At 38.7% G+C, this 15997-nt stretch overlaps 1 protein-coding gene across 2 annotated transcripts in view; it reads right to left on the bottom strand.

Annotated features, from left to right (window-relative positions):
• The window catches only part of DOCK10 (dedicator of cytokinesis 10), a gene marked incomplete at its 5' end in the record, with an annotated part of 150264 nt that overhangs the window by 70692 nt on the left and 63575 nt on the right, over window positions 1-15997 (bottom strand). For both annotated transcript variants that reach the window (XM_084291885.1, XM_084291886.1), the window contains 4 exons: window positions 4455-4589; window positions 4856-4987; window positions 5360-5432; window positions 10303-10385. In XM_084291885.1, the coding sequence (XP_084148011.1) occupies window positions 4455-4589; window positions 4856-4987; window positions 5360-5432; window positions 10303-10385 (423 nt within the window). The remainder of the gene's footprint in view (window positions 1-4454; window positions 4590-4855; window positions 4988-5359; window positions 5433-10302; window positions 10386-15997) is intronic.

Genomic DNA, 15997 nt, shown 5'->3' with positions numbered 1-15997 from the left:
AACTCCTCTAAATGCATGTCTCCTATACATTACCAGAGCACCAGACATTCAAAAAGATACTGAGTATAATTTTATTATTTTTGCATTTTTCTGAAAGAGCTTTTGGATATTATCAGTTAAACTTGGAATAGAAAGTAAACAGTAAATCTCTCCAGAAGATTTGAATGGGATGAAATCTTCCACAGGAAAATATTCCCATGGGTGCTTCCACTAGGTACTGACACCTTAAGCATTAAAATGATTTTACAAACAGCTATGGCATATTTTCAACAATTCCTTGCAGGAGGCCAAAGGTGAAAATACTGTCGTCTGTTGCAATTCTATCTTTGTCAAGTATAGAATAAGAATCAATGCCCAGTGTATTGGCAACAGATTTATTCTGTTCTGTATCACCAGGTTGTACCTGCACTAGACTGTTAATCCATCACTTTCTGTCATGAGAATTTACAGGCGCTTAGTTACTGAAATAGCGCAATAAAATTAAATGGTGCAATTTTCCAATATAATATCCTTCATTCCTCAAATTTATCCAATCAGTGAGGCTTCTATCTCTTAGTCTTATCGAGACAACTGCATCAATTGCCTCTTCCCCTTGTTTAAATCTGAAACAAGCACTGATATGTCCTCTTCTCAGTACATAACCTAATTTTCGCAACTACTGTCTATGAACATCAGTGCCACCAATTTACATTCAATATTGCAGAAAATTGCCATCATCTACAATTAGAGCATTACTGACACATCTAACCTTGAAGTGACACAGATGAAAACCAATTCATCCAGCCCATAACTGGACATTTCACTTATTACACTTAGTTTTAGTTTTTCTTAATTTGCAGTATTTAACTAAAATAACAACGGTGCCCCATAGTTCTACATACTGTAACTACTTCACAATACACACAACTGCAGTCCTGTATCAACAAGTTACTAAGAACAGCTCCTAAGCCAGCTGGTGAGGTCACAGCAGTATCTTCTTTTGTGTATGAGGAACAGAGGCAAAATCTGAGGCTGATGAGCAGTGAAGGAGATGAAGAACATTGGGCACTGAGAATAAAGTTCCACGAACACTCTTTTTTTCCAGCAGCAGAGATGATTTAGAAGATTCCTGCCCAATCTGTTGTTAATCACTTGCTCCAGTCCTTATATTACACATCATGACCCAGCTCAGAAATCAGCAAGACTAAATTTTTGGAGTTACTTGGGTCAATGGAACCAGTCAAATCTGGGCTTTTCAAGCCAACTCAGGAGTGTATGTACATGCACGCGTGTAATATTTTTTTAATTCTGCTACTGAAAAGTCTATTGGTAAGAAATCATTTTCCCTCATGCACTTTATTTAGGTAACTGTTCTTTCAGGTATATAAATTTTAGTTCACCCTACACAGGGTGAGAATAGGGTTGGGTTTTGCAGCAGTTCATTCTGGGGTGTCTGATACTGTTTTTGATTACAGTGAAATCACTCTAATCTTCCGCTCACTGCAATTACCTCAAATTAATATAAACAGTAACTAAAATTTTACTGAAACCTTTTTTTTTTTTTTTTTTTTCTAATAAATCACAAGGACTTGAACAAAAATTGAATGTGGGAGAAAACCATGCCAAAAATCCTAGACTAGTGCCCATTCAAAACTTCTAAGATAACTTCATCTGTATAAGGGGATCATGTATATGAATTTATGCACAATCCATAAAGAAAAATGCTACATTTCAATTTATCTTCAGAAAGCATACAAAGAGCATTGTGATGAATGCACTTCTTGTCTGAATTATGTACTTCCCCTTGCAGACATGGCCAAGATCTTTAAATCAGGTACTGTAACACTATCAGACATTATCTAAGAGAGCAATACATCTTGCATGCTGAATCTTAAGAACATTAGGGCAGGAAAACTTCAATATCCACTTTTCCATCTGCACTTCAGACTTCTGGCAAGCAGATGAGATCTACAGCAAAGTCTTTGTTTCAAATCTAAAGCCAACTATTTTTCTTTCCTGATCAGCTAAAGGGGGTTGGGGATGAAGGGGAGGAAACATAATTTCTCATTTTTCTTCTCTGTAAGTCCTTCCATATGGAGTGTGGACCTTGTAATCTTCAACACTTAATTTCAAGTTTAAAATTTCTTCCAGAAGGAAACAATACAAGATTCAATAAGAAACTACGGATGAGCTATAAATGAAACATCTGGCTAAGTTTAATGCCTGCAGGGTCATTCTTTCAAAATAACAGAAGTGTTTTGAAGGTGTTTTGCATTTCAGCTGGAGATGGTTTCTCCAGGATGCTTGCCGCAGTCTAGATACTCAACCTCTATCAAACAGGAGCTCAAAGTCATTCTTGTTGAGTTAAATGATTTATAGTGGTGTAAAACTCGTAAGATCAGAGATTTCACATCATAGTTCCTCTAAACCTTCCATCTCTTTTCCAGATTCTGCGGCCTTCCTGTTTATGACAACTCTAAGCAAGGTTTTGTTTTTTAGCCTTATGACTTTAAGTTCATCATGTGTTTGGTAACAGAGAGATTTTGATGCTGATGATACTTGCACCATTATCACCTTGGCTAAGGATCACTTATGACTAGTGAAGGCAGCTCATAAATTCATGCATCTTATTTTGAATGTCAATCATAGAACAATAAAAAAAACAAGTGGCTGGTGGTAGGCAAGAGATGTTCTGGACGATTTGCAGGTATTCTGTAGAGTTAGAAGGCAGCTGTCAAAGTTCAGGAGGATTATTTCAAATATATATATATATATATTTCGGTCATAGATCAGTTAAAAAGTCTGAAACTCTTGCAGACAAGACATTTCACCCCCACCCCCACCCTCCTGACAGTACTTATCTATATCTAAAGCCACACTAAACCACACTACAGGGACATCCAGGGCTTAATTAGGGCTCTGGCTGACACCTGTCTTAAAGGAAAGCACACACCACCAGCAAACAAAAGCAAGCAGTCATTTTTCCTCCCATTTTTTCCTATTTTCTCCTATTTTATAAATGACTGGGCAATACCAACACAGAAGATCAAGGACATTAGTTTCTGTCCAAAACTGACAGCAGCTAAATAAACACCCTCTGAACCACAATTAACTGTATAACTGAGGGCCAATTAACAGCACTAACTTCTCTACACGAGTACCAGTGTTTCTCTAACTGCACAAAGGACGCCTCCTACACAGATACCATCATCCTAAACACACAAAGCCCAGACTCTAACATAAGCATGCATTGCAGACTTCAGGCATTTCTGAACAGGATTTCTGATAAGCATCTCCTTCTGCCACGCTTCCAGTCTACTTGTTAGGGTCTTTCAAGCCAATGGGCTGACAGAGGCAGACAACATCATTGTCTTTCCGTGAATTTACCTTTGTCTTCTCCTACACCTGCTTGAAAAAAAGAAATACCCTTTAAACTATGCAGGATAACCTGCCATTCCCTACAGAGCCTGGTACTTTTCCAGGACACAGGAAAAGGGATCTGCAGGAGTTGTCAGCAAGTATTCGTTCCCAGAGTGAATTACCTTTACTAATTATTTCTCTTGCTTCAAAGGGCCCATTTAGGGGGAAGGAGAAACTTTCCAAGTAGGAAAAGCTTATGCTTATTAGGGGTCTTCCCTTGCATTAGCTGAAAGGTTTCTTTCAAAGCAACCTTCAATTCAGTCAGTACTGGCATTTTTACCAAACTTTACTGGTTAACAAGTAAAGAACAAAGTATAGCTAAAAGAAGAATTTCCTTATGCAGTGACATCTGGGCTAGATGAACAGACTAACATGTTATTTAAGATAACATCTTATTTAACATGGGGAAAAAAAAAAAAAAAAGAGAACTACATTAATAGAAATAAAGGAAAAGCAGCTAGAGGGAAAAAACACTGAGAATTCAATTTCAGGAAGAAGAAAAAAAAAGACATTTCTGGGTATTTATTTTTCCAAGCTACAACAACCAATAAGGCTCTGCCATATCTGTTGTTTTTAGGACTCTCTATCACCCCCAAGAATGATGATCTTCAAGGAGTCTACTGAATAATCTAATCACTTTGGAACTCAGGATACAGAATTAATTTACAACTTGTAACAAATGAAGCTCTATAACTTCAGTCTCTTTAACCCACAATAAACAAGCACAGTCTTAGTAAGCATAACATAAAACCTGGCAGCTAAGAAGATAATTTCAGTGAAAATAAACGTTTAATATTTTAATATTTTCCTCATGTATGTCACCAGTAAAAAACATATATATATATATTACCTGTTATCATAATTCACCTGTGGTTCTTGTAGTCTGTCAGTCTGAGCACTTGAACCAATTACAAAAGCAAAACTAATGGTGTTTTCATTTAATGCAACTGCTAACAAGATCACTATCCCATCCATGTACGCATTCTTCCATGTGCCTCTAGTAATTCTTACTAATCTGACACCAAAAAAATACAATGAAATAAAACAAGGCTTACCTGTACAACTCCTGTACAAGAATCCAAGAAAATACATCCCTTTGGCTCCTTTGATATTTTTTCATCTTTGTAAAAATTCATAATATATGAATTATCCGACAACTGTGTCAGCTGGAAGTAGCGCTTTTTGAATGACTGAAGTAGAAGAAAAAAGAATGAGAATTGCTGTACAGCAAATTGTTTTCACTGGTACTTTATTCACAGGGTTTAAATAATAAGCAATTCCTGCTCACATTTCAACTGAACTATTTTGCAGACAATTGCAACATTACTTTAGTATCATTTAAAGCAATGTAACGAAGCCTAATCTGAGATATAAACATATAAATGACAAAAAAAAGTGCCTCTATGGGGGATGTAAATCAAAATGGAATAAAGAAAGAATAATGCTGTTCCCTTACCCGAACAGTGATGCTATTGTTTACAGTGCTGTTAAAATTCCCTTTATAAAGCCATCCAGACTTGAAAACTCCTGCTGCTAGTCCTCCTCCTCCTCCACCACCACCTTTTGAAGATGAGTGGGATGTTGTATCCTAGATGAAAGACGTGATTAATATTGCATTCACTTGCTTTTTGAATTAAGACGAAAGAAAACTCTAATGTGTGAATATCTGCTTGACAACAAATAATCATCCTTACATTCCGTTTAATATAAGACTTATCAATAAGCCTGCTGTGTACATGATGACCTAAGAGATAAAGCTGTTCCACCAACATCAGAGTTACTTAAAATATAAAATATTTTATAGCAGATAATGAGCCTCCATTATCTTTTTGGTTTTGTTTTCCTTTTTTTTTTTTTTTTAATTTTAAGATGTTAAAGTAATACAAGTAAATAAGTCTAAATAAAGTAAATAAGTCTTCCCTGTCTGAAAGAAAAAAACAAAACAAAACAGAAAACATACTTCATCCTTATCCACATCTTCATGATCAATTTCAAATGAATGTGATGGCAGTCTCTCTGGTCTACATTCATTTCTAGAAAAAGAGGAAAAAAATTATTTATTTATTTATACAATCATCTATCTGCTATTTCAGAGAGGCCACCATCTTGGGTCCCCATGACATCTTCAGAAAACCTACTGCTGTGATTCTATGTTCCTTTAAAAATCACTATATGTACATAAATCACCTTTTTTCTTAAGCTCTCTTTATCTTTTTTTTTTTTTTTTCCCCTGGCTATATAAAATTGCAACAGCTTCATAAACAATATTTTTTTTAAAAAAATATCTTATTCTTTTCTCTACTCTTTGACCACAACAGGCAACAAAACCTAAACAATTCCCAGAGAGTGATCACATTTAAGGCTATCAGATTAATTAGAATGAACTGCTTAGGAGCTTTTTCTAACCAACAAGAACATTACAATGTTTTGGTAAAAGCTTCTACATTTCCTATATGATGAGCATAGCCTCGGAGTAGTTTTTAAGAATACATATAAGTCTTTTTGATGTGGTGCCATTTAGGAGCTCCATAATGCAGACTATGAAACAAAACTGAATATGAAAGAGCAAAGCACTTAAGCATTTGCTTATTTTTAAGCACATAAGTCATTGTACTGTCCCAAAGTACTTAGTATGTTGTGGAATTAAACCTTAAGTAACAGCCAGAAAAATGCACACGATAAAATACATTTTTAAGTGAATAACATAGATTTTTCTGTGGCCTGAAGAGTACTAACATTGCTTTCAAATTCTTGAAGATTAAAGTCTCGTCTTGAAAATTTTTACTTATGACATTGAAACCCACAAAAGTTGCCATGCTAAAAGCCTTTATTAAGAAGGCCAACCTTTCCAGAACTGTCATTTACCCAGACTTAGGACATGAACGAAGCAACACAACCGTGTTGTATGTGGAAACAAATTCAGACTGAAGTTCAGAAACCACATGCTTGTAAGCTAGTTTCCTCTGTAAAGTTAGCAAATGTTAGCCCATGCTAGCATGCAGTGTTACTTTCAAAAATAAATAAAAAAGAGGTAGCTGACCTTTTTCATTTTCTGTTCATTCATACACAAGTTATGATCAGGAAGATTAGAATAAAAAGCAATACCATCCCCGCTTTGATTTTCCCATTTTGAAATCACTTTTATCATGACTTCAGCATCCCATTGTATTCAGAAAAGCCAGCATAATGAAATGCACACAGGATACGAAACAGGACTCTATTCCGTTTTAGTTTGTTCCATTTTCATTGTTCAGTGTAAACAACTGATTAATATACTGCATAAAAGGAACCTTTACGATCTATCGATACCTTTGATACCTATAAAAGCGATAACATTCAGAATATTTGACGTGGAATTCCACGGCAGGTTCTCCAATACAGCCAAGGACAGCTGTTAAAAAAAATATCTTTGATACTCTCTCCTACCCAAATGAAGACAACCCCCAAAATCTCAAACCTAATCCCATGTTTTTTAAAACAAAACAAAAACACTACTACCAAAGCAAACAAACAAAAAAGCCCGACACCTTTCAAGCCTTTGCATTTTTAGACCAAAATCCTTTTGGTTTATTCATGATTCAGAGCTATAAATGCACTGCAGTGCTTGTAGGGCAACCTACAACCAAAAAAAATATAATCAAACAAAAAAACAGATGCTACAGGGGAGGGGAAGTAAAGAGCATGGGAAGGAGGAGCTGAATTGCTATGGTGTCTGGTCCCCTGCCTCCATGACACTGCAACTCTGCCCGGCCCTGCCACCCCACAGCTGGAAAGTGAGCCTGTCCCATTGAGCCTCAGACCTTCTGCAAACATGAGCATAGGGCACATTTCTTAGAAAGAAGGAAATCCTGCTGTCCTCTCAGAAGAGCTATACAAGAGACATAAAAGGGCAGACAGTCTGGTGGCAGAGCTGGCAGATCACAGCATTGAGATGGTGTCAGTGGCTTGGGATAGGCAGTGTGAAGTTTGCATCATTAGAAAAAAGTCTTGCAAAAAGATTTTTTTTTTCTTTTAAATAAAATATTATGAATCTTATTTCTGCCTATGCAAATTACTCTAAAGAATGCATATAGGCTGCCTCAATGCCAAGGACCAGTAATTTATCATTTGCTACCCCTACATCTACTAGCAAAACCCCATCATATGGACATTTCAGTCTGCAGTACCACACCACCACAGAGACACCTGGCGGGATGACTGGCCATCCTGCTGAATCGCTCCCTCACTGACCACACATGAACCTCTCATACATTCACAACGGTGTAATGCTCCATGGAATAAAGTTTTTTCCTTTGCTATCTTGGAACCGTTTCAGGTACGCTGCTCATCTCTCTAGGACAGGCACATAAAACATGGTAAAGAATTAATCAGTTGACTTGGTATTCCCTCTTTATCTCTGCCTACTGACTCTTCAGAGCCATATAAAAATGCAGACTTCAAAAGCAGCAGACCAAAAATACCTACCATGCGTTAGAGGTTTTCACATTTTAAATGACAGCAAAAACTTTGCTAATGACTGTTTCTGTTCCCAGACACAGTGTCACCACAACACACAAACTAAGCAAGCCCAGTTCTTCCTCCACCCTCCCATTTGCTCAAGAAGTCAGAACACACCATCACAAAGCATAAAAAATGGTATAAAAAGAGGTAGTGAGAGCTCACAGAGAGGAATTTAAGGGGTAGAGAGACCTGAGAAAAACCTCAGAGGAGGAACACACTCAGAGAAAAACTAAAGCAATTGCTAAAATTTTGTTTGTGTTGGTGTGCACATGTCGTTGAGCTCTTCCCCAGTGTCACAGCTCTAGTTCAGTGGAACTCCACCATGGACACATTGAGTCCCCTGTGCCTGCTCCAGGTGGTCTGCATCACATTGCAGCTACTTCTCAATCAAAAGAGATCAGTATTCGAGAAGAACTTGTATATCTGATAAAAATCTGCTATCCTATGCAGCCATTAATTGACATCTTCTATGACTGTGTCAAACACCACAGCATATCAAACATAGAAATGATTATGAATTCCTTTCAGCACTGCTGAAGGCTGCTAGGTCCCAATCTTTGTGTTTCTAAAATTCAAAACCTCCGGAGAAGGTTCAGCACACCTTCAGTGAATGGAAATCCATTAGCCACAGCTGGATCTGGCAGCATAAGCAGCATTCTTTCCTCATGATACAAAGCTCAAATACTTAGTACTCACCCAACCTTCCCTATTAGAATGATTTCCTATAAAAAGGATTAATACAATAGTATGCTTGGATTTCTGATACAGTGGGATGGCATTGTACAAACAAAACAAAACCAAAAACTATGGAAATTGGGCATCCAGAGATATTTTCAGTGAGAGAAAATTACAATGACAAGGAAGTATCAAACCACCACATTTTTAACGAGGAGATTTAATCTCAAAGTCTGAACGTCATAACATGCATGTGCAAATCAAGCTCTGTTGAAATCTAGGAGGCTGTGTAATAATGGAAATGGTATGAAATGTGGTGGACTTCAAACCAGCTTTGTTGAAGGTATGCTAAGCCCAAAGCCGAGGCAACTTTAGGCAAACAAAACATGGGCGCTCCTGCTATCACTTGGCTGCTGGAGCATCAAACAGTGCTGCAGTCCAACCACTCCTGAGTGCCGTGTTCCGATACCAGACGCACAAGATTACCAGTTATCCTTTACACAAGTTGGGAAAAAGTACCATCTGAGACACCGTAACATCCCTAGAGCATGAACTCATGAAAGTAAATCATAATAATTATCTTAAAATAACCTTCATCGAAGAGATGTCCATAAATGGCTAAAATGTACTTCTGTGCAGAGTAAGGCAACCAGGTCTGTCAAAAGTATATTTTATAAGACGGAATATACTTAAGGTCAAATGGAAAACTGCACTGCAAACATTTCTCTTGAGCATTAAATGCTTTAATTCTATAAAACAATCAGTGTACTAGGTAGATAAGAAAAGGTATGTTTATAACTGATTAGCAAAACTGCTTTTAATGGCTTTTTGTACTACTGTGTTCACTCTTTGTAAAAATACCAATGTATAAGAGAGAATGTAGGTCTGGGGAAGGGTTAGAGCACAAAACCCTCTGAAACACCTGTTCCTGTGGTTAGTGCTATGTGCCTGTAAGCACCATTTTCATCCGGTATCATGATTTTAACACCTCAAACTCCAAGCAAGGAGGTGATACTACGGGCATTCAGTGAGATCATTCACTACTCTTTAAGAGTCCTCAGGGCACAGGATACAAACCTGCCAGAAATGGGAGTAAAAGCAGAAACCCATTCAAGAAGGAATGAGCTCCTAAATTTCTTTACCCACATCAAAGAACTTGTTCCTTCTCCTCCTAGGACCTTTACACCAAATTTAGTGTGCTGCCTCCAAGCACAGAAGGGAAGTAGCTCACCCAGACACCTGCATGTCTGCAGCCTTATATCCCAAGTGCTGTACCCGCACACACTGTACACATCGTACCCGGATCTCCTGCACTTTGCAGCTATAAACTTCTAAACAAAATCGTACTCCTCTGATAGACAGGGTAACTGAAAGGCGAATTAATCCCAGTTAAAGGTGAGTGACATTTATGCATTATTAAGGAAAACAGTGAGCCAGCTTCCCTGTATCAACTGTGCTTTGAATACGCAAATACGCTCTTAAGATTTGAATCAGCACTAATAGCGTTTGTTGATACTGCTGAATTCTGCAGAGTCTTGAACTTTTGCTAAAGGACCTTTTCTTCCCCTTTTTAAAAATGCAAACCACTATAAATACAGTAAAACAAGCAGAGCATAGGAGACGATAGAAAGTGCAAATATGGACACAGCTCAGCAAAATGACACAAACCTAAGAGGAAAAAAAAAAAATTAAAAAAAAAAAAAAAGAAGAACTTATGCTAGATCTTACTGTGGTAAGTGTCGAAAGTCTTCTGAATACTGTTCATACTTGTAGTTCACAACGTGCCAGTGGGAATTGTAATATTTACAAGCCTAAAGAAAAAAAACACAACAGTAACAACAATTATAGTAATTTTTCAGACTCAGAAAAGTCTAGAAAAGAAAAAAAAAAAAAGCTGAGGGAGTCCTTTTTGGCAGAGAACATATTCTTCTCTTTTAGACCTGGTTTGAAGGAAAGTGAGTATCAGATGTTTCTACATTTTGAAGCACAGTTTCCCTTTTAAATCAACTGATCTGAATCATACAAGACTGGGGGGGAGCGAAGGAGGGGAAGCTGAAAACAACAGTCTTTACTAGTTCTCATACCCTACTTTGTAAACACCCTTAATTAACATCCTACTTTGTTAACACCATTAAATAAAAACACCACCAGCCCCTCAAAAGGTGGTACCCAGTTTAGGCCTCTACTTCTCGTTCTGACTGATCTTCATTCTTTTACCGTTCAGGAACATATTAATAGGATTATCATTTCATCTCTCACCAGGGTCTCATTTTCCCCTTCGCACTGAATTTGCTCAGTCATCTCATCATTTCCTTGCAGTTCTTATTTTCTAAAAATAACCTTTTAGCTGGTTTTGTATCTCTTCTGAAATTGTCCTTAACATACAAATCTCCCTTAAAAAGGGAATCAGACCTGAACAAAGACCTGAAGGGTTTTATTATGCTGTCAAATAAATCAGAACAACTGTGACTTACTCAATACAGAGCTTCTATCAATGCAATTAAACACAACATGACATTGTTGGGTGCAACAAGAGGCACAAGATATGTGTTTATTGATAACATACACATATAGAATAAGACAAATGATGCTATGCCAAAATTCCCAGCAACAGAATGCAAAACGAAAATTGCTAACTGTACCGTATACTGAAGAATTTTCCCCAATATTGTGCTATTTCCTCCCCACTCTTCACTTGAGCATTAGCGCCAGCCCACACAAGATGGACAGGAAAGAAAAATAAAATAAAAGAAAGAGGGAAACAAGCGTAAAACCTAACAGCAAAAGCTGCTGCTGAAGATGACGGGGAAAAAGAAGGGAAGTCATAAAGGAAAATGGTAGAGATCTATGTTAGATAAAGAAGCAGCAGCATAAAGGGTAATATAATCTAAGGTGAGAACAGGAAAAAGTCTCGCAGAAAGGCATGGAAAGGATGAGACTGCAGGAGGCAGAGAGAATGGAAAAAAAGACAGATCAAAGAGACTGGAACACAAAATGCTAAGCAGAAAGAGGAGGAGAAATGGCAATAAAGGGACAAGATAGGTTACACCAACTGGGAATATTTGCTCTCTTTCTCGCCAGCCTCTTCTGATATTCCCATGGGAGTCGCTGCTTTCACAGCGATCTTCACCTTGGAAGGGACAGAAAGGGGATTTACCAGGCTGCTGGAGCAAAAACCAAAACGGACTGAAAGCCTAAAGGTGGTGTTCTCTAAATTATTCAGCACTGGCTTAATAAATATCCTTTTTAAGTCTTGTGTATAGTATTGTAACAGACTGATTAAGCATCTTACAAGGTCAGGCCTGAAGCCTACACCACTCTGATGTTGTTCCTACATTGCTCTGCCTTTGAATAGACAAAAAAAAAAAAAAAAAAAAAAGGAAACAAACAATCAGAAAAAAACAAAACTCAATGCTTTTTCTTGCCACTCTTCAAGAAATGACATTGTCACTTCTGTGTTTGTGTGACCTAAGTTTCATTAAGCTATTTAATAGTCACCTGGGCTATAAGAGTACTCTTACAAGAGCAACACGTCCGCTGTCTGTACAGGAGCCAACAAACGGCTCATTCATTGAGTGTTGCGAGGAGGAGCACAGACCCTTCAGTTCACACTTCACTCTCTTTCTACTTGGCAAATGAAAACTAACTGAGCCTTGTACTGAAAGGATGGCTTTTCCCCGTGGTACTTTCGTCACCAAGTATTCTACTTAGCAGATGCAATTAGTGTCCACAGAGAATTCTCCACATCGGCTTTAGTGCAAACGTTACAGACTGATGTGTTCCCCAAATAGCCTTTTCTCTTCAGAATATCCCTTACTGTATTGATGTCTAAAAGGTTTTTTACTGGAAATTATTATTGGAAATTGAATTTTAGTAATGAGGAAAAATACCCAGCAAGAGCAAGAAAACCCTTTCTGGAGGCAGAGATTTCACCAGGAGCCCGGAACTGGCAGACAGCGGAGGCACCGCTGCACAGCTGTTGAGCTCAAGTGGACTTGGGGGGGAGGAAAAATACAAACTGAAATGGAAGCCCTGGGACGTGGGCGGGCTGGCACACGTTTGCATGAACTTTCCTATTCCGCTGTTGACCAGGCAGGCTGTACAGCCCATTCCCAGGGGGAATATCGAATTCCAATTATTTTCCCCCTTGCCCACCAGGTCCAACTTTTCCTTAAAGAGGCAGACTACCCCACAAGCTTCTTTCACCTGCATCTTCTTAGCTCTTGTTCTGGTGGTGACAGTGTGATGGCTACTGCAGCGAGAGAGGAGCTTAATAAAGACTTGCCCTGCAATGCAAACGAACCTTTTGGATGAAGAAAGAAGAAAAAGGGAAGTGAGAGAAACACAACTGAAGCAAACACTTGAAAGCAACTGGAGTTTCTTTCCTCCCCAGCTTCTATTCTCTCTAAGACAGCATGGGGTGTGCAGTCCTGGGAAATATGGCCATGCGTACGACAACAGGCATTCGTGGAACAACCCAGCCTCCTGTGGAGAAACCCGATGCACAGAGCGGTTCTGCCACCTCGCCTGCCCCGAGGAGTTAAGTGGAAAGCCGGAGATGTTGAACAGGGAAGGGCAAGCACAAGGGCTTGGAAACAGAAAGCAAAGAGCATCCAGAGCTGGAGGCAGCCACGGCACCAAAGGGGAAGCTGCAGAGCACGCTGCGTTCTGCCTCAGGGTCGGTGACATGCTAGTAATGCCTTCCCCACCAATTCCCCTTCCTGGAACCTTTCCTGCAATGACCAGAAGACACCGCAAAAAAAATTGGGAAAGAAATTGGGAAGGTGCTGTGACAGCCCCAGCTGAATCTCTGCTTGCCCGTGCCCACCAAGAGCCAGCAGCTTCTCAGCCAGCTGCTGGCAAAGCTGGACCTCCACTTTAGGGCTCTCAGAGCTATTTCCATACCAACACAGGTCACATATACAGCAAAAGGGCAGTGACACAGAACAGCAACAAACCACAACATTCAAACACGCTATTATTTTAAAATATTAAACATTAAATATTTACCCCTTCTGCTATCAAAACACCCACTAGAGTTTAATAATACATGTCATTGTCCTGATGATACTTTTCTTTAAGCTATTGAAAACAGATTTTGAAGTTAGGAAATTCATTGTGATGAATAACAATAAAACTTTGTGACATTTATCAACAGGAGTTCCCATTTTGAAACGTGTAAGTACAATGGAGATTAGACAGTGCATAAAGATCCTAAGAAAACAACTGTGCTGACACACAACCACCTTCAGTAGTTATTCAGTGGCTCTTCTAACATTATTATTAATAAAACTGATGTTTAGTCATTACTTAAAGGTTCTGGACAGACAAACTGCAAAATCTCAAATAGAAAAAAATGCCAGATGAATGACAAGGGCTATAAAAAACTTAATGGAGCTGACAACTCCAGCCTTCCTACCTTGAAAATTATACAGGAAATTAAGTTTCAGTATTATTACACTATCATTTCATTTTGATGCAATGCTTTTCAGCCAGCATAATCCCTCCTGCGTGAGGGCTACAATTACACCCCCAAGTGAAAAGGAGCAGTGCTGGGGTGCAGGAAAGAAAGCTCTTCTGAGTGTCGGGAGCTCTCTCCGGGAAGCTTGTTTCCTCGCTGTCCTCATTGCTCGGAATCATTTCCGTAAGCTAAAACACCACAATCTGACATCAAATAGTGAGTCACCAGACAGGTCTAAGTCATGCTTTATGTGGAAGGGCAGCCTGCCATTAGTGTGCCCTGTTCCCAGTGTCTAGATTCCCTGATGTGATGCACTGGCAGACGGACAGATATCAGGCTGGGTCAGGAGGTACCCAGCCTACTTGGGAGGGATGAGATGGCTTCTCAGCGGCCTCTCTGGACTTACTTTCTGCAATTACAATGAACAAGCCAAAGAAGCTTCTTCAGCAAGGTGCTCTGTTCTGCTCCTGCCCCTGCAAAGCTCCTAGCACACTCCTCCTCACCCACATGGCCAACACATCTATAACACTTGCCCAAAACATTTTTGCATGGAGCACCTGGCTCAAGTTGTTTTAAGAAAGGACAGGTGAAAATTAATATTTACTTCCTAGCTGACTTCTAGAATTTTATTCAGATATGCACAAAAATAGTATGCCTTATGCGTATGTACATGTATACTCTCTGCACATACTGACCTCCTGCAAAACATTATGGGATTGAATATGTTGCAATCAGCTTAAGTTCCTCAAAGTAAGTACAGATCTGAATTGCAAAATGCACTGTCCCCTTACATTGCCATATGAAACATGGAAAAAAAAAAAGAGGATTGCCAATTGATCTCCATATTCAAGAACACAAGAGTTGGAAAAGATTACATTATGCACGTTTTCACCATCTAAAAGGGAGATTTTTATATTGTTTCTTGTGGAGTGAGTCTTTTTGACCAAATTATAGCCCATGAGGGCAATAATGGTTGGCATAAATGTGTGCAGCAGACTCAGGAGTGAGAAAAATTCAGAAGACAGGAGGAAACAGGATGGTACAGAGCAGAATTCTGGGAAGTTAGGAGCACTTCAAAAACAAATATTGAAGACAACTTTATCCTGGCTTTTAAAGCTCTGGAAACTTCACTTTTCTTGGAACCTTAGTTACTCTAGCTCTTGTTGCCTAAGGAAAGTTAAGGTGGAAACGACCATAAGGAAAATATCTTAAGAGAGGTATAGCTATAGGAATGATAGATTCACAAAGAATTGTATTTAGAATATACATAAGAAGTATAAATGAATAAAGGGACTCTGATTAATCAATTAGAAAATGTAAAATATTCTCTTTGCATCCTTAAAAAATATTTAGTTATCAAAGAACTATTTAAATACTCATTAAAAAATAAATAAAATTAAATACTCATTAAAAAAATAAATCTTAATTTTACAGTCTTAGCAAAGAGGAGACCATTAGACATCTTATTTAAAGTAAATTCTTCCATCCCACTCATTACCATAATATCTCAACATCACCAACAGTACCTAGACTGAAATCTGTTACAAGGGCCTTATCATAGCAGTCTCATACTCGTTCTAAATCAGGCAGCAGTACTTCATGGACAAGGCCACCTGAACTACACCAAATGTCCAGAAGGATGAAACAGAAGACGATCATGCACCCAAGCTAGCATGGAAACCATTGTGATATGTCCTCACACTGTGCCGTATTCACCTCCCCTTCAACAGCAGACCCTGAATGCATAGTTAACTGACTCAGCTCCATGTCTTTGTGTCACAGCTTCCTAAACTACTGAGATAGTGAAGTGCTCATCAATGGTTGGACACGGTCATTACCATTTTGTGGGGAACACCAAAATTGCGTCAGAGAAATGAAGCTGTACCTGGCCTTTGTACCGCTTCACCAATGGTCCGATCAGGGATCGGACATTTAATGCTGGTTTTAATCCTGGCTCCAGAC

The sequence above is a fragment of the Netta rufina genome (assembly GCF_964035555.1).
Source record: "Netta rufina genome assembly, chromosome: 9".
NCBI lineage: Eukaryota > Metazoa > Chordata > Aves > Anseriformes > Anatidae > Netta > Netta rufina.
This window is presented reverse-complemented; position numbering and strand designations above follow the sequence as displayed.